The sequence below is a fragment of the Melospiza georgiana genome, chromosome Z (assembly GCF_028018845.1).
Source record: "Melospiza georgiana isolate bMelGeo1 chromosome Z, bMelGeo1.pri, whole genome shotgun sequence".
NCBI classification, from domain to species: domain Eukaryota; kingdom Metazoa; phylum Chordata; class Aves; order Passeriformes; family Passerellidae; genus Melospiza; species Melospiza georgiana.
Window position 1 is genome coordinate 37,841,505 of NC_080465.1, and position 20,240 is coordinate 37,861,744.

Sequence of the window (20,240 nt, forward strand, 5' to 3'; positions counted from 1 at the left end):
ATTACAGAATATGACTTTTTTTCCTTTCTGCCTTCCCCTCACTATACTAAGAATGTTAAACTTTTCCATCCTCCCTTGTGGAATGGTTGAAATAAATCGGGAATTATTAAAAGAATTTTGCTTTCTTGCAATTTCAGTTGCAACTCTTGTATCTTCCATCATGGTATTTAAACATTTTATGTCTACTGTTACAGTTCTTCAGCTGGACTCTTACCAAAGCCGAAAAGAGCAGACAGATTGTTCCATGGATTTTTTTTCCAGGCTTTGCTTCTAACACAAAGCTTAAGCATCCTCATGTCATGTTTTGGATTCTATAGAACTGTTGACATGTGCACTTTGTGACCGGAGTAGTCACAACTGCAGCTGGCAACAGGAACTACTGCTTAGGTAGAGCTGGCCATATTATGTCTGCATAGCTGACAGCTCTTAAGTAATCTCCCTATCTCTGCTGAACTTCATATGATTTATTTTTCAATAAACTTTAACACTTTGGTAGCATCACATTACATAAACACCCCCAGTTCCTGTGCATTCATCCTAAACTGCTTAAAGTAGACTGCTTAAAATAGTTTAGATTTCCACATATGTGCCATAATGACATGAAAAGTAATCAGCAAATGATGGTCAGAAATGTATTCCCTTAAAACCATTAAGAGTCCTATGAGAATGATGGTTGCTGGTCTGAGATATTAAGGTTGAGAGTAAATCCGTATTGCTATGTGTTTGTTAAATATTATTTTCATCATCTCTCTTCTGACACTGCCAATATCAGAATTTAAAATACCATCAAAAGCATCTGAAAGTTAGGATGCATGAAATCTTTTGCTTATTTCTTACTCCCATGATCTGCCACAGCAAAAAAATCAGTGGCCAGTACTTCAATAGACACCTCTTAGGATTCTGTCATTGTCTAGGTTTTTGGAAATTGATAGATTCAGCACTTGTACAATATTTTTCTTGTTATCTGAGATAGGTTGACTGCCATCTACTTCCTCGCATCACCCATTCTGTATCTTCATAAAAAACAACAACGTATTTTCCAGGCTGATGTCACTTCACCTAAGCTCTGCAAACTCTTGTAATCACTAATAGCTCTGAGATTGCTATTAGTGCAAGACTGGCACGTCAAAACTTTTGAAAGACCATATTATAAAAAAAGTGACTTTGTTTCATTCATGTGTTTGTATTTAACAAAGCGTCATTCACTTCCCCGAAACAGGATTTCTACTATTTTTCTTGGGTAGCAGATGAGTACTATCTATTGCTCCTACGTCTTGCGGGTGAAAAAGAATATGTGAATAGCACGTAGTAACAAAGTGAATGTGGTAGCATGTGAATGACATGTAGTGACAAAGACTAAAAGACAGCAGAAAAGAGGACAAGTTTGTAAGTAAACATATTTCTAGTCTAGAGGTCTATTCAATCTTCAGTATTTCATTAAAATTTTCCAACCTAATGCTGATTTAAGGCATTAAGATGGAACTTTATTCCACAAGCATATTTGAATGAAGGACTCTCTTGGGGTACAAATTCATTTCATTCAGGTTACCAAAACAGAGCTACAGAAAGATGATTTTGTAGCTTTAACAATTCAACTGTACAATAATCAGTACACACAAAAAATTACAGCAATTCAGTTAAATATATGGACAGGTAAAGCTTACATTAAAAAATTGTCTCAATGTCCAATAACATATTGTCTAGTCTTTACATGGTGAAAATGGTGCTCTCTTTCAGTCATATCATCTTCTTGTTAGCTAACTTATAAAGTGCAGAAATACACTGGGCCTTCTCTACAGTTTCTAGAGTGTGCTTGTGGAAAACTAAACAGGTGTACTTTAAGCAGTTTAGGATGAATGCACAGGAACTGGGGGTGTATATATAATGTGATGCTACCAAAGTGTTAAAGTTTATTGAAAAATAAATCATATGAAGTTCAGCAGAGATAGGGAGATTACTTAAGAGCTGTCAGCTATGCAGACATAATATGGCCAGCTCTACCTAAGCAGTAGTTCCTGTTGCCAGCTGCAGTCGTGACCACTCCGTTCACAAAGTGAACATGTCATCAGTTCTAAAACCTCATCACATAAAAATTTCATTCAGCTAATTCCCATATGATCTTGATATATCTTTCACTACTTCATCTCATCTCCTGAAATAATTTGGCTAAAAAGTACTTTCCCTTAAATTCAAATTTTCCTTATTATCAGAAACTTATGCGCATCATATGAGAATAACCCCAAACTTGTTCACTAAAATGTGAATAATTCTTCTCAAATTAATGTTTTTCACAAGTGTTAGTATAAATGGCTCATCAGACCCTTCACTGTTGTTCTTATCATTCACTTACTGCTGCCACCTAAATGACCACTTCAAGATTATTTGTAATCTTAAAACCTTAGAACAATTTTAGAATCCTTTCCACAACATATAATTAAGAAATTTTAAGACTGGATTTTGCTTTACAATTTTTTCAGTGACTTTTTAAAAATGTACTAGAGTCGAAAGACACTCCGAATTTCCACTCAAACATGTCATTTTGTTATTTTCGTATTGTAGTTAATATCAGGTCCCAAGGCAGCATCTTAATTTTTTAAGTGTCTTTAACAAAAACTATGTGATTTAGTCATAAATGGTATTTCATGAATAAAGATGTGCTCTTTAGAACTTTCCTACTTCCACATCATAGCTGTAATTTCCCTGAAAGAAATTAAAATTTTTCAATTTTTGATAGAGTAGCAGGGCTTTCTAACCCTGTTTGTTTAACTGATAATTCAATTCTGGGCTCATAACAACAGACTTACACTTTTCCCCTTGATATTCCCCTGAATCTAGAACAATAGTCACAAAGGTATTTCAGAAGATCCTCAAATTCATGACTGTCTGAAAAGGAAACTGTAATAGGGTATTCTAGTAACCAATGAAATATTTTCTCTCCTTTACATGCATTTTAATTTTCAGTTTTGCTCAAACACTATAGTTTTTCACAAAACTATGTCCTGTTAACCAATCCTTTTCAGGAGTCCATGAAACTACTCCAAGTTTGTGTATCAAAATGCCATTACATTTTGCACTGAAATATTATCATATTTTACAAATAGGTTTTCCCCAGCAAGCATGATCAGAAAAAATATGCAGGCTACATACCACATGAAATAATGCACATGCTACCTTTTTTTTTCCTCCCTTAATCTCTAGTGTGTTAGACAGCTAAACAACTTACAGCTGTCCAGGCTTCTTTTCTGCATCGAGAACACAACCACTCGTTATGGATTTCATGAGAAGGAACACCATAGCAACCTAGAATAAGAGAGCTAGATTGATTATTATATTCTGCCTTTTTAACAATGATGTAATACAATTCAATTATACATAAACCTTAATAAAAATCTCCTCTGTCACGTGACAAAGGAGATTTTTACAATCCAGGCCTACTGCTAATGTCATAGTCTATAAAATATATCTTCCCTAACCTAAATAAAAAGAACCCACAAAAACCACCATAAGAAAACCAAAACAAACACCCAGCAAACAGAACAGAAAAACAAAAACTCCAAGCACCCAAAAAAACAAAATCACAATGAATTTCTTATTTTTATCATTGCAATATCGTATCATCAACTCTCCCTGAAGTAAAATAAGTAAAATTTTTACTTAATATACTGACATTTATTCTGGGCAAATATACCATATTCCCAAGTATCTCATGGACTACTTAAACTCAACTATTAAAGTTCTACAGTCTTTAGGAGACACTGCAGAAAAATCCATGCATTCATCAGTTACTCTTGCAATAAAAAAGAATGCTAAGTGAAGGAAAATACTGTATCCCCAAATTTAACAGCAATATTCACAAGTCTTTCAGGAGAATTTTACCCTAACTACTTAAAAAGGACACAATAGCATTGCACAGTGATTTAAAATAGAGAAGCAAAAGAGTAATTAAATCACTAGAATAGAAAAAAGATCAGAAGTTTGTGATCATTGAAAGTTTACAAGACAGTTAATTCTTCACTTATTTCACAGCAACTGTAGGTTATAGAAAATATAATGCAGTTTTCAAATAAAATTAGCCAGTGATTGAAGCATTACAAATGGAAATGTTCTTCAAGCCGTTTTAAAGACATGCTAGAAGCCTATCTAATAATTATTTATCAATAAAGCAAAATTTTAAATTACATTTCTGGCAACAGAACAATTAGATTATTTACTTGCATGAACCCGTACGCAACACTTTGCACATGAAATCAGAAGACTTGTCCCATCTTCTTCAACAAAGGCATTTGATGCATAGTTTTCAGTGTTTTCTTCACTATAAATAAAACACATCTCTGGAATAAGAGGTTTAGTTTTCACATTTTCTGCCATCAATGTTTCTGCTGAGTTTGCTTCACTGAAAGTAGCACTTTCTTCATCCTGATTGTCTGGCTGGAAAATAAACAAAATCTACATTAAAGTAAAAGAAACGAGAGTCTTACTCCTCCTTGTGACAATGATGAAACTATTCTACCCCTCCCAACTTTCGTAGGAAGTGTAACAGTTTCATGAGAAAATTAACTGCTTTTAAGTATGTATCATAGTCATCCTACCTTCACTGTTCCAAATAACTGTGAAATCTGGAATTGCAATCAGCCTGCAAACCAGTGTTATTGCAGTGATACTCTACCTCTTGGGCCATTTAACTCAGTCCAGTGCAATAAAGGCTTTTTTCCTGGTTCCCACGCTGAGGAAACTCCAGTTTAGGATGTCTCAATTAGCAACATAGTACTCCACCACCATTTTTCTTGCCATTTGACACAGTAATTCCACAAAACAGAGTCAAACAGTGCTCTGCACTGGATGGTTTCCGAGGGAATATTTTACCTGAGAAGGCCTAAGTACTGTGAAAACACTTATTTCCTCAACACTGAACGAAGGCAGCATAAAAGAGGCTCTGATAAAAAGTATTTGGAGATGGACATATAAGGAAAGAACTAGAAAATGCAAATCCATCTGGGTTCACCACACCAAAAGGTGTAATTTCAAGGGAAAATACACACGCACGCACTAAGACAAACCCTGCATAAATGATAGTAGGAGGCACACAGTGTCTGCAGCCAAGGATCGATGCAGGTGAACAAAGTATCAGTTCTAACTTAAATGCCAGTGAGTTTGTTTATTCCCTTAAAAATGAAATCCTTAAGTTTATCTTTTTTATAATTTCTTGGAAAATAATTAGCCAGACAGCTATTTCACACGTCATCCAGAAGCTGTGAGAACCTTGCTTACCCTATAGTATGGCACAAGAAGAGCGCAAACAGCACAGTGAGGTTCCTTTTTCGCACAAGCTGCATTGTATTCTTTTTCAGCATAGAAATTGGGTGGTCTTGTCTGCCACAGGTAGACCAGAGGCTTGGCCCATGCCTCTGACTCTTGAACTTGCTCTTCAGTTAAGGTTGTTTCAGGCAGTTCTAAAAGAAAGTAAACAATGGCTATATTACAGTCATGGAATGAAGATAAACAACACTGAATTCTGTCACGTGCTAACAAAGATCAAACAATCTTACAAGAAGTCTGCGTGCAAACATGGATGTAGAAGTCTAAAAGAATGTTGTATAAGGAAAAACTCACCATTAAGTGCTCTGACAAGCACTGACTCTCTCTGTCAAGAGGTGACTGCTCCATATAAAGCATACATAGCCCTACATTTACAATTCGTATTCATATCAACAACATTATGCCTCACTCCCCCACTGTCTCTTTAATGGCTCCAAACTCTATCCCCTCTCCCTCCATGCACACAGCTTTAAATTATTTATGGATGGAACGTATTGAGTCCCAGCAGCAGTGCCAGACAAATCACTGTACTCGCACAGGATGGCCCCTCACAACTCTTCATGGATGGTGACACTCATTTTCCAAAGGGAAAAAAGGGCAAACATTATAGCCAGGGAGCAATGGGGAACAATCAGATCTAAGAAGTAGATGTATGGAGTAGAAGCATGCTGGATCATATGGACAGTGCCTATTAAATCTTTCACAATCAATGAGAAGGCAGGTAGGTGTCAATCAGAATAATTATGTGAAAGGACAAGAAAATGTGAAAAGATTTGAATTAAACATTCAGACAACAAAAACAGTTTATAGTCCTGTTCTAATGATGTATTTAAGAAAAACTGTTCACTTCCGAAGAAGAAAATTCTAACACAGAGAAACATCTAAGTACATTAAGCTGATTCATCACATTCCTTCAGCCCATGACTGCTTTCTCTCTTTCTCCACTTTATGAAAAAGCAGAGGCTTTATGGATCTCCTATGATAAATGTCACACATTGCTACAAAAGAACTATAAAATTTGCAACATTTTATCACTAATGAATAAAATATCAACTAAAATCTTTGCGTACAAGCAAACCAAATATAATAATACAAAAATATACCCTGCATGTGGTTTTTAATCCTTTTTTATAATTTCTCAAAAGAACTAATACCAATTCAATAAACATTTGCCAATAATCTGCGTAGAGGGGCACAAAGAAAACTGCAAAAAAGCTGTCAATATTTAGCAGCAGAACTTTCTGATTAAAAACATAGCTATCTTAGCTTCAAAAGAACACCATTGAAAAAACAACTCAACACAAGGAGAAAATGAACATATAAAATGCCAGCATTACTTCTATAACTTTTTGAACTACTTACTTTGTAAGTTAAAAGCTTAACAAAGTTTTTGCTTTAAAAAATCTGCCCAATCATATTTTTTCTACTGCTTGCAATTTTAAAGAACTGTAAAACACATACCTCTGAAAATTATTTCTCTATTTCTCTTCCTACCTATTTAAATTTTCCTTTAAAGAGACATCTTATTAGCAGCTTCAGTCTTACAGGTATTTTTTTAATTTTTCCTTTTACATTATTTTCCTTCAGGAGCTTGTACCATTATTTAAAATATTTTCATTACAGTTGTGACCTCACTGAAAATTCAGAGCTTGATTCTCTCTTATGAAGAAAACAAAGAGGCACACAGAATTTGTTGTGAAGGTCTGTATTATATTCCACACCCATTATCCCCTCAGAAACTGACATCCTTTGATTACACCACTCCTTACCACCACTGAATAATTCTCCCATGATATTTGAAGGCTTTACCCAGAACCTCAGCCTATAAAGTTCTTCTTTATACAAAAATCTAACTTCATATTTGTAGTCCTGAGACCAGTTCTGGGTTGATAACTGTTCTTTCATACAGGCTTTTGACTGCCTACAGCAGGCTGCTGAGTTCATTATTATATTGGTTCTAGTTTTAATGAAAATAGTATTCACACCTTAATTTCATAAAAACTCCATAATTTCAGTTCCCTCTTGTGTGATATTTACAAAAGCTTTCCCAAACAAGAACTTGAAAAGAATTTAAGACACCAGAATAAAGCCGGCTTTAATAGCTTTTTGTCGCTATCAAGAGTTTGTATTTATTTTTGAACATCATTCCAAAAGAAGCCAAGGACAAGATGTCATGTACCAGACTCTATCTATCATAAACTCATAAAAATTTAACACTATTTTAATAAATTTCCTTTCTCCTTTACATTATGTTTAGAGCACTTCCAGTTAGTTGTTGACTAGAAGCAAACACTCCTCATTTATTTACCTCTGATCTCTAACACCTGTAATTCTGAATTCTATGTCCTTCTAGGTCCTTTAAGGTGTGACTGTCTTCTTCACGATCCTTACTGCAGTCTTCTGTCCCTGCATGAACTACACAAGCTCTCTGACATGATCCTCTGGTATATATTACACCATGCAACCCCTCACTCTTCTCCACCACAACAAGAAAGGAAAAATATCAATCCTCTTTTCAGAGAGAAGCTGCTTAATCCAGTACTGAAGGGTTCACTGACAGGATACAAAATTAAGAGAAGACAAAATAGAAAGATATTCCTAAGGATTATAAGCTTTGTCTAATACTCTGTTACCACTACTGTAAGACAAATAAATTTCAGTTCTCCTCAGGAACTTCCTAGTCAACCTTGAGCCTAAATTATCATCTTTCAAAAATTTCAGAATATTATTTCATGTCCTTTTAATCAACATTCACCCACCCACAGTGAAATAATCAAATTTCCAAAGAAACCGGTATTAAAAAAAAAGTTACAAAGTACATGACCCCACTACAAAGCATGTACAAAACATCACAATGCTGCTTTAAACAACTTCCTAACCAGGAAGGTGAGGAATGCAATCTTCTGCGTAACTATTCTGCATCAGTAGAACTTAAGCAGTTTCATTTTGTGTGCTTTATTTTTCGTGTGTGCAACAGCATCGGTGAGAGGAAGAATTTCCACATAAGCTTCTCAGGTAGTACAAGTGGAGGTACCTTCCTGATTTCCACGTAGGCAGAAAAGTTATGCACCATTAACAAAAACTGAGAATCTGGTTAACCAAAACAGGCAAGGAAATTAAAGAAAAAACAGCTCTCCAACTGTCTGAGAGAAGGCATAGAGAATATAATTACTTGATGTAATTAACACTACCATCTTGGCACAGTTAATGGCCTTTCTTCACGTTTTCATCTGATAATACCAATGTCCTACTGATGTCCAAAAACACTGTGGAAAACTTAAGGAATTTTTAGATTTTTTTTTTCCTGTTTATTCAGTGCTTCTCGCTCCTTTTATTTTCTTAAATTACTCCTTTCATTACTTACTATTTAGCTAAAGAGCAATCAGTGTCTCAGACTAAAATAAATTTATTTTCCTAACTCATATTGTTGCATGCGGTTTCAGGGTAGACACTCAGTGGCCTCATGTGAGATGAGTGTTTCTCTGATCAGATGTGTCTATTAGAAGGGCACAAAACAACTGCAACCTCCAGCTAGCTCTTTTCAAAATCCATCTTAACTGACGATTCTCAAAATAAGAACAGAGAACAATCTGTAGTGACTGACTCAGATCTCAGAAACTCTATTGTCATAAGCAAGCATACTTTTTTAGTTCAGCTGTGAATCAGTGCCAATTGCAAGTACTCAAAACCTGAAAAAATTGTGGTGGAAGCATCTGTTCCTACAGCAAAAGATACATTGCCCCACATACCCCACCAAAAAACAAGCATCTACATTATAAGACCAGTATATAATGTTTCAAGAAGTGCTATGAACCTGATGTTTCATTCATAATCTTACATATTGCCATTTTTCTGGAAGAGCATGAGAATGCTCTCAGCTCTGGTACAGCAAGTTTTTGATGAATAGTACCTTATTCAATGCTGCCAACCAACAACACTCTACAGTATGTACCATTATGCAATCAAGCCTTCACTGTGGTAACTGGCCTTGCTCTAAGAGCACCTACAAACAGCCCAAGACTGGCAATTTGAAATATAAAGGACAGCCAATGCAGTGTGTGAAATATAATGTATGTCTATACAGAGCATTTTCTTTACACAGCACATGAAATGGAGCTGGGGAATCTACCTTGACTTCTGTGTCTGCTGTAACTCAGATCAAGTCACTGACACTTCCTCACAATTCACTGACAGTAAGCACACAAACAGGACTCTGCACAGGTACATAACAGAACTCCTTGGTGTGAACTCTGGTGTAGCATTTTTTTACAGCTTTTCAGCACAAAACATACATTTGAAATTGAAAGGTAATCAAGACAAAAGTGAATAAAGCATCCTTAGTATTTTTTCATATAGAAACTTTCAACTCAACTACAGTACAAAATACATCTCACTGTCAGAGAGAATAACAGAAAAATACAAGATTTGAACCTGCCAGCCATGACAGGGAAATCCGCACCTCAATTGACAGCACTGTTCAAGAGAGATTGCACACTCATGCATAGCACATACGCATACTCACAAATACCAATGAAAGGTATTTTATTTTGCAAGTCTATTAGTATGCACGTGGTTTTTAAACACTCCTATATGAATGAAGTCAATTTCTTGTAACTTCTGTCACGTTTCTGGCTGTACATATATCACACATTCATGCTGAAGTCTAAAATGGATTAATACCAGTCAAAAAATTTTTTAACTGGACGATGTAATGCAGTCTATTCCTAAGTATATAAAAACATCTTATTGCCACCACTAACAGTGCTCAGAGATCTTGATTCCCCCTAAACCACCTGGGCATTTTTATTCTACTGCAAATGTTTTTTGTGGTATTACTTTACCAGATACAATCCATAATCAGATTAAATATTTTGTTTCCTAAGGAGTTAGACCAAATGATCTTTTTTCCAGAAAAGCAGAAGTACTTGATGATACAATTATGACTTAAACAAATGCATAGTAGCTGATAGAAAACTTACTGTATCATATTGTGCTGATTTTGGCTGGGGTAGAGCTAATTTTCTTCACAGTAGCTAGTATAGAGCTGTGTTTTGGATTTCTACTGAAAATGGTATTGATTGTATAGAGATTTTTTTGTCATTGCTGAATAGTGCTTGCACAGCATCAAGGTCTTTCCTGCACCTTGTGCCACTGATCGTGAGTGGTACAAGAATATTCCAACTGTCTCCCCGATCTGGTTGGTGGGGGGGTGAGTGAGTGAGCAACTGTGTGGTCCTTAGATGCCAGCTAGGCTTAAACCACAACACATATAATTCAGCCGTAGTATTACTTACAGTACAAGGTGACTAGCAATGCTAAACTTGATGATAGTTGCTGCTATCATATTTGTATCTGAAAACAATATTTCTATAGGCTCAATTAATCTCTATAACGTAATTTCAGAAATACTAGTTCTCATGAATGTGATATTCATACACATCTGCACTCCTTGCCATATTTAAGAAAAGTGAAACAATTCATTAAAACAAACTGTGTAGACAAAAAGTAAATTACAGCCCAGGATCTGTTTAGATACAAAGGAAACTCCTTCCACAGCAAAGTAGTTCTAAACAGTCACTATGCTGCTTTCCAAGTGAATAAGTGAATGAACGGTTTCCACTAATGTTACTGGTTTAACAGTTTGTGGGAAACTTGCTCCAACACAAAATGTTAATGCTTTGAATGGTTTTTGCTTACTAAGTTAAACTCAAATTATCAGGCAGAAAACATTTGGGCCATTTGCAGAATGGGCTGTTGCCAGATTTGCTGATTTAACCCAGCAGATGTGAAAAGCCATAGACACTAATACAGTACAGTTTGCTTTTGCCAATTTCAACAATGATTTTGCTGCTTGGGGTTATGTTCCACTGATGTTTCCTGGCGTTGTAGAGCAGCATTCTCCGCTATGAAGCACACAGAAGCATCTGTTATTTTTCAGGTAGTTGAGCATAATCTCAGCCCTGGGAGACATTATCTATAGTTTCAAATGTCCTGGAGGAAATAATAATAATAAAAATAAAATAAAATAAAATAAAATAAAATAAAATAAAATAAAATAAAATAAAATAAAATAAAATAAAATAAAATAAGACAGTTGGGAAAAAGTCTTGTACTTGAAAACTTTATTGTTACAGCAGTGTATCAGCAAACTTAGTTTCAGAAACTGTGTTTCTTTTTTTTCAGTCATAAAAGATATGGATCTCATAGCAAAATATGAACAGGAAACTCTTTAATTTATTGTACTCTTGTATGGGACCTTTGAGAACAAGCAATGTGAAGTATGTATACATACTTCTCTTTTGGTTAGAGAGCCAAATTGCCAAATTAGGTATTAATACTCCAATTCTCATAAAAATTACATGGAAAGATAACTATATTGAATCAGAGCTCTAGAAGTTCAACCGAAGAGCTCCTGGATCAAATCAGGTTTACCTCCCAAAACAAAGTAACTTTAATCCTTTAATAAAAAAAGTTTAATAAATCCTTTAATAAAAAAAAAAGTTCAATATAAAAAAGAGTAAGACATCCGCTGTAACAGATCTGAAAATGTTTCAAAAAGTTTTAAAGATTCAGCACTTAAGAAAAACAAAAACATTTTTAAAAGACAATTTATAAGACAGATTTGGAAGATTTTATACTGGGATATTCTGATTTTCCTTCAGCATACTATTTGAGCCCCATAATCAAATTCACATTGGTTTCATGATTGAACTGTGTGTTGTGATTGCTAGACTTTGCTCAATATGATTTGTACTGGTATTTTATATTATATTGTATTATTGACTGAATTGTATATTAAAATTCAACACCCTGATAAAGATAATTTGTATCTTCACTGCAATTTAAGTGCATTGCTGTATCACTCTGCTAAATTTAAATGCCATGTAACTTCAAGTAATTTCAAATATGAAAATCCTGTATTTTTCACTAAATCATCCACACACAGAGTATCTTGAAGAACCTGGTCAGAGTGTATTGTACTCGTACATTAACTGGCACAGTCAGCAGGCTTTTCCTGAGGGTGAGTGGAACTCACTAAAAGACAATGGATTATTTTGGCAAAAACATTCTTTCTGATTTGATGTTAGTCACAAATAAGAATCTAGTAAGAAAGACCTCATTGTGATTAAGACTGGCTGCAGACAGGACCACTGCCACTTAAAACAGTAAATAAAGCTAGTATAAATACTAGCGAAGGCTAGAAAAATCTTACTAATAACTTTGAAAAGGAGGGATGGGAAAACCCTGACCACGATTTTTCACAGAAAGGAGGAAGCACTGATCTCACCGACACTTCGGATGAATATGAAAAACTGAAAAAATTCTAAGAACTTGAAGAAAGGAGAGAAAAGGTTCACAGGTTGCTGGGTATTTATTTCTGAGCACTAGTGCATAAGTTAGAAGACAAATTAACACAGCACATTAGGACAAGTAAAAGAAACAGTTAAATAGTATTACTTACATGAAGTAAAATTCCTATTATACTACATTTTCATTATGTGGAATATGTAAAATGACCCTGTCAGGCTGTACTGGACCCCAATCTTTCTCTCTGATAAATTGCAAAGTAACTAAAATGTATTTGATTTACATTGCTATGATTCCAATAAGCTAACTTAGACAAAGCTCTGAGGACTCATATCATTGAGATTTAGTTTACATTTAAATGATCTGTAAAACTAGCTTTACGGAACCATAGCATTGTTATTTTTGAAAATTACCATTTTTGGTTGCTTACTAATTTCTGCAACAAAATAATTCTCTATTTGAAACACTAGATCATAAAGATACAAAAGAATTACAAGGGGTAAAAACCAATCTTTCAGTCACAGCATTCCCTAAATAGCTGCATTCCACATGCACAACTTTTTTGTGCATAGAGAATGAAGAATTTAACCCTAAATGTTACGGTTCAAATTGCCAAAGATGTCTACTTATTCTGGCTACCTAAGCTGAAGCACAAGCAACACATTCTTACTGATGTTAAAGTCCATGACCTTTTCAGGGTCTCCAGAAATAGCTACTTACCATGTCCAGAAACCAAGCTTAGAGGTGATCCACTAGTCAGGCAACTTTTTTAAAATGTGGACAGAAGGCCACAGAAACGGAGATGTTCTTAAATCTGTATGGACTGCCAACATTAAGTATTTACAGCATACTGGTATAATTTCCATTATTGTATATATGTGTGTGTGTATATATAAATATATATAGTATGTATTAAAGCAATTCCAGTAATTTCACCTGTCTTTGCACTGTGTAAATTTAAACAATAGCAGCTGTATTTATAAATCCTTTCAAAGAGGCATCTCAGCAAAATCAAAGCAGAAACAAAAGAATATCTGCTGGAATCTACTGCACAACCTATCAGCAAAAAACCTATATGTCAGTACAAAACCACTTCAATCCAAACTACAAGTTAAAGATTAGGAGATACTTGCTCTATTGAAAAGCTTTAATTCATAGCACTAACTAACAGCTGCTTTCTCAATTCCATTCTCTCGTGTAATTTTTCACAGTTCTTAAGAAAAAAATTCATATTTTGCATTATAATGTAATCTGCTTGTGGTCAATGTACTTAGGACAAAAAAACTTGATCAATAACTAATATTCCATTGGGATTTTTAGGAACTCATACTGCCATCTACACACATGCTTACTGAGTTACTAATCAAACACTGTAGTCTTCCAAGGTACACATCTGTAGAGAAGTGGAAAAATGAAAGCTTTCTCCCTCATCATTAGGCATGTCCTGCCTATTAATAAAACAAGTCACTCAGATACAACAGAATTCCCTGGTGGTACTTCCTTACTTTGGAAATTAAAATGTAACATCATTGACCATACTTACAGATACTATATGATCAAAGAAATATTCAAGTGTTATGTTGTTAGAGTACACTCCTGTTTTATGCTACTCTAAAGAGAAAAAAAAAGTACCAAGTGGGGAAAACTTACTTTATGGTATTTTGTATCTCTCAGGTAGCATAAATCTAACCTATGTCAACATATCATTTCAGCACAAGTTCCTCTGGGCAAAAGACAAGTGAAATTTGAGGAACAAGGTTACTTGGACGTGTTCAGTTAAGATTGTCCAGAAGTTCTTCACTGAACCAAGACCTCTTCATAAGTTCAGTATATAAGTTATAAGTTAAGTATAGAAGATGCAAAACACACTCAATCACAGATCCAAATGCATGATACATCAATGCCCAAATCAGAATTACAAATTTGTATCTTCAAGCTACAGTTCCTGCAGATCACTGAATCAAATACCTGTAGTAGATAGGGTCAAGCGCTCGGAAAATCTCGCGATGTTACGGAAAGCAGTAGAGCTCCTCTCCCCCTAACTTCTAGTGATAAGGGATCACCCAAGAATGTAGTCCCCACTAAAATTAGTAACTTTCTACTCCTTACTAACCAATTACAGTAAAGTAAGGCCCCCTGACGTAGGGAAAAAACTTTCCCGGTATAAAACCCGACGAAACGGGACAATAAAGGTCTTGAACCGTCCACCATACTGGTGTCTGTGTGTGTTCTTGGCCCGAGTGACCCTGGAGAGTTTGGGTCGCCGTGCCGTTTCCTCAGAACCAGGTCACCTCGCCTTGCATCAGAAGGAGACAAATACCCCATAAACACTTCATACACTAGAAAACAACTGCATTTAAACTCCTTCAAGAATCAATTTTTTAAATGGAATTATTTTGTACATTAAAATACATATATATTACATACACATCTCAGCCAAGACAATTAGCAAAATACCTTTGGCATTAAAACTAAGTCACTCCCAATACTAGTGGTTTACAATGCGGCTTCAGATTTTGACAGAGGTGATGAAAATTCTATGGGCTAGGCTTTTTTTAAGTTGAAAAACTAAAGTTATTACCAGAACAACTTACTAGGTAATACTCTTCACCAATACTCCAATGAATTAATAATTTATAAACACAAGTCATAGGTTTTTTTTGTGGTTTTTTTGGACCACAATTATGCAGAAGCTCAGCTGCAAAGGATCATCCCACAGAAGAGATATCTGTCTCTTTGGTAAACATCACATCCAGTTTGACTACCAACTCCATTGCTACACTTGAGAAAGCAACTGAGAGGCTGTACTAATGCAGCAGGAAATCAATTTTCATTTTGGCACACCTGATAAGAAGAAATTATACATGCCTTTCGATACAAGACTGTAATTCTATCCAATCTTTTATGAGGTAAAATACCATATTGTAAAGCTAAGAAAGCAGCACAATTAGAGCTGCAAAGTTCATCTAAAAGAACAGTGACTCTTCAATGATCACAACATGTACCACTGCCCAGCAAATGAGGATAAATGTTAGAAGAACTGGTTTGTATTCCCCTCTTGACCAAAATACTGGCTTATCTTAAATCCTGTAGGTGTCCACTAAAAGGCTGATAACTGTTACTTATTAAATATGTCAAGGGACTAGAGCTGCCAGTGGTAATAATCAAAGCTGTGAGTTCTTGCCATTTCTGGAGATCAGCTGCTGGTCCAAAGGCTGACAAGAGTACTGGAAATTCAGGAAAAGTATTTAGTTGATGTTTTAACACATCACTTTCCTAAATACCTACCAAAGATTATACCATATTTTTATAAAAGGTCTCTTAGGGTCTTCAGAACACCACATGCTTCTCAAGTGTCAGAATTTTTTGTAATTATATCAATCATACCTTGAAAACTGAATTTAAACAAAACAGAAGTAATACAGGTACCAGAGAAAATTACAGAAAATACATTTTTCTCACATACTTAGGACTGTTGAAGGGGTAGATAGTGCTGGAGTCTTCTGTGCTAAATGATGATGATATATGAAAAACACATAATTATGTGCTTGATTAACCAATACTCACACAAAAACAAAGTATTTTAAAGAAGTAAAACTTCATTCAACAAAACATTATGGGAGGGAAAGAAATACTGGAAATTGTAATACTAATGTGGCAAATATAAACATGCCTCTATCAACTGGTTAGCAAATTTTTATCTACCTATGCAACATCAGGAATAAAACATTTCTTTCTGAAGTAAATGAGAATCTTCAAGCAAAATCTCCCATCTTAAGCTCTGAAACAAAATAATAGTAACTGCATGTACAAGTGTAATTTTCCCCTATTTAAGCAGGCTTAGCCTATTATTGATGTTACTAAACAAACCTTAAATGGTTTGATTAGTCATATCAAAACAAGCACATCTCACAGGATGCTGACAGTGAATGTAAAAACCAAGGCTTCTTCTCACAGCAGAAGCCACTGCTTCCATTTACAGAGTTCTTTCTTCCTGTTTTCCTTACCTTACAAACTAATGAAAGCAAAATTACCATGAAATTCTGAATCATACTTAAAATGCAAAAAAACGTATACAAAGATGCCCATACTGAATTTAGTCTATACACTATAATTATATCATTTAGGGGAATGGGAAATTTTAGTCAACTTCAATCTAAAAACAGTTTCTAATGTTGTGTGACCAAATAGTGCTGGAAAGAAATCTCTGGGACCAATCAATGTGCATGCAAAGTTAGTGCATGCCTGCTCCTTCTGCTGAATTTGCTTTTTTATTGCTTAAGTGAACAGAAATACAAGTGTATTAAATACAACAGAATATGATTACCACAAGTTAACATACTGCACTGAGTATAAGACCAAGGTTCATTTCATAAAAATTGTTAGTATGCTGAGTGTGACATAAAGCCCACACTGTACTGGTGCACTTATTTTCTTGAACTGGCAACTTGATCTACAATTTTTAGGATTGATTCTCCAGTCCCTAGTATTTCTCAGTGTTCAATCTTTTAAGCATTTATTCCACAAGAAGTCAGACATACATAAGGAAAGGCTTCAGCAAGAGTGAAAAAAATAGACATCAATAGACAACAAATAACCAATTAACCTAATTATTTTTCATAAAGGAATACACAACATATGTAAGAATATACAGTAATAAACAGAAAGCACAAAACTCAAATGTCCAAGTGATCCTGTAAAAAATATTCATTTCTGCCAAAGAACTCAGTATTAAAAGTGAATTCACAAAGTTCCTGCTAAGATTTAAGCATGCTGTTCAACACATATTCTACTTGCAAAATTACAATTCTGAAATGGCTAACAGTGTCAAAGAATGCTGCCTACACGTTGTTAACATCCACTGATCACCTATATTCATAGAAACTTCTTAATAGAACCCTAGTATCTGAAAGACCTCAAAGATATGAATTTGAATATATATTCTCTATATTAGAAATGGCTACAGACCATCAGAACACTTTCCAACTTGTGAAAAGTGATACAAGTTACAGATTAAATAAAAAGCCTCAATTTCTTAACTTTTCACGACAAGACTAGCCCATATCTTCTTCCTTTACTTTGTCTGCAGTTATCATTTTACTGGATCCAGATAAATTAAAATACAAACTAATGTACAACACATAAATCCCTCTTGTGACACAATCAGAAACTACTGTATCAGGAGACTATATGATCATAGTCTCAGCCAGCATCATTTTTGCCCAAAACCACAGAGAAAAAGAACTAAGTATGAATGCTGAATTACATTTCTACTAGCTCCTATCTGGAATATGGATGAAGCACCTTCGTAATGACAAATGTAATCATAAGCACATTGATAGCGATTACTTCCCTAGTATCTGACACAAACAATCTTGAAAAAAATAAGAAAATTGTCTAGCCCTCATGCCATCATGTGCCAGGTAACTTAATGGGGCTACAGCTTGCCAGTCTCCTTTATCAGGTTTTCAGTCTCTGCCTTAGATGTAAACATCCTGCTCACCCAAATGTTACCACTTCTCTTTTGGTGCTCCTACAAAAGTCAGCCAATTATTTGATTACAATGAGAGACAGATGCATGAAAATAATAATAATTCCAGTTCCAGCCAGGAAATACCAAAACTTGCCATGTCCAATAAAACTCTTAATAACTTCCTTCAATCAGTAAGCATGCTTAATGGCTACTGATTCTAAGACAGCTCTTACTTTCCTAACAAAATAAATCCTTATTTATTGAAAGGACAATCATCAAGCAAAGAGGAAAGACTTTAAGGTATATGATTTCTTGTCAGGATGTTGCCACTTTCACAAAACATTAATACACCAGGAAGTTGGCAAACTACTGGATGAGATGGAGAATGTCTTAGTAATAGAAAAATCCTTGATTCAAAACTGTCATCACATTATCATCTAGCCAGATTATATCATACACAATCCATGTAAATAGGAAATCCGCAGTATGTTCCAACCATAATACTGAAAAAGCATCAGCAGCCAAAAGGAATTTAATCTCTAACTTAAAAAGAGCACTTTTACTGCAACCTACCACATATTAAATCTTTAATTACTTTACTAGATGAAACAATATTAATATCATCCTGTAAAATACCATAACATTTTCTGAAATATGCTCTGTCTAGCCCTCAAGGTATTCAAACATACTCATATATGATACAGATCATGGGTTTAAGCTGTCTCTAATTTTCAGAAAGATGCTTAACAGCTAATTGAAGTATCACGCCTGGCAAAGCTGCAGCTCAGATAAAAAATGAAAGAGAAAGTATAGCTTTCTAAAACTAGTGGGGCAGAAGACACAAATCAATTACTTCAGGGTTGAAACAAGAAGGGATAGGTATTGATGAGAGGTCAATTGAACCTACAGCAGTCAGGTCAACAGTGCCTAACTTGCCAACTGAAAGTATAATATTGCGTAGTTACAAGAAGAATCAATTAACAGGCGTGCTGTCTCTCAAATAATGAAAATTTATCTGCAGCTGTAAGAAACAGCTACTCTCAATAAAATGCATTTGAGAGGGAGAAAAATCAGGTAAAAATTGCAGATAAACACTGAAGGATGCAGAGATGTTGGAATCAGACCCATAGTCACAGACATGGCATCAGCTCCAGATTATCAAACTATCTAAGGGAGTGTGAGAACTAAACTCCAATTCTGCTAACTGAGGAGATTCCGGAAAACAGCACATGCAACTTTTGTGGTTTACAGAACTAAAATGGTACAGTGGCATGAAAAAGGAATGTGTCTGTTTATAGATTTTGATCTATAGTTTTGATGCACATTTCCAGAATGTTCACCAAGTCACACTTGATAAAATAAAGTAGCCTTATTCATCAACTTCGAGCGGCTGTATACATGATTGCTGGGTAAAGCAGATTTACTTTTTATATTTACTTCAGAGAAGGAAATCCCTATGTTGGGAACATTTCTTATATTTTGTAGTCTGTCTGCACATGGCAGTGACTCTCTAAATGCCTATATATATAGTCTCATAAAACCATAAAATTATCATCAGAAAAATGTATTAAATAGTCCACTCACCTTCATCACTAGTTGCCTGCTGTTTAACCAAAGTCATTGGAGATCTAGCTGGGGGTTTATGCAGTGGATGACGCCAGCTCTTAGATATTTTCTTTGTTTCAACTTCCTCTGACTGAAAGGAAAAGCCGCAACTAATTTAGTATGTAATTCTGCATAATTAATTATGAAAAACATAAACATTCTTCTGTAAACAAGCACAGATATCAAGTCTGTAAATACTACCACAGTATACTTGAAGGACCTTTAGTGTACCAATACAACACTTGCCTCTAATTAAGAATATATATATTTTAATTTAAGAAGTGCAATCCTTGTCATACACAAATCATTTTAGGTATAATTTATCACAGCCCTTCCTAAATTAGAAAGCATAAATCCTGTTTTGCTCATGTGATGTTTGACTGGAAGATCAGCATCGTCCTGATTTTCTGCAAAAAATTCTGCATACCTGTAGTAGAATACAGCCACTAACTGTGGCTAGAAAAATGAAGTGGAAACCCACTGGCTTAGCTTGTGAAAGATTCCAAAATACTTCAAGAATAAAAAATTTTTAAAAAAT

At 34.9% G+C, this 20,240-nt stretch overlaps 1 protein-coding gene across 1 annotated transcript in view; it reads right to left on the reverse strand.

Moving 5' to 3' along the window:
- The window catches only part of KDM4C (lysine demethylase 4C), a 252,376-nt gene that overhangs the window by 96,421 nt on the left and 135,715 nt on the right, over nt 1-20,240 (reverse strand). The window contains exons 12-15 of the mRNA XM_058043746.1: nt 19,682-19,793; nt 5,269-5,450; nt 4,212-4,428; nt 3,224-3,300 (exon numbers count right to left, since the gene is read on the reverse strand). Coding sequence (XP_057899729.1) covers nt 3,224-3,300; nt 4,212-4,428; nt 5,269-5,450; nt 19,682-19,793 — 588 coding nt within the window. The remainder of the gene's footprint in view (nt 1-3,223; nt 3,301-4,211; nt 4,429-5,268; nt 5,451-19,681; nt 19,794-20,240) is intronic.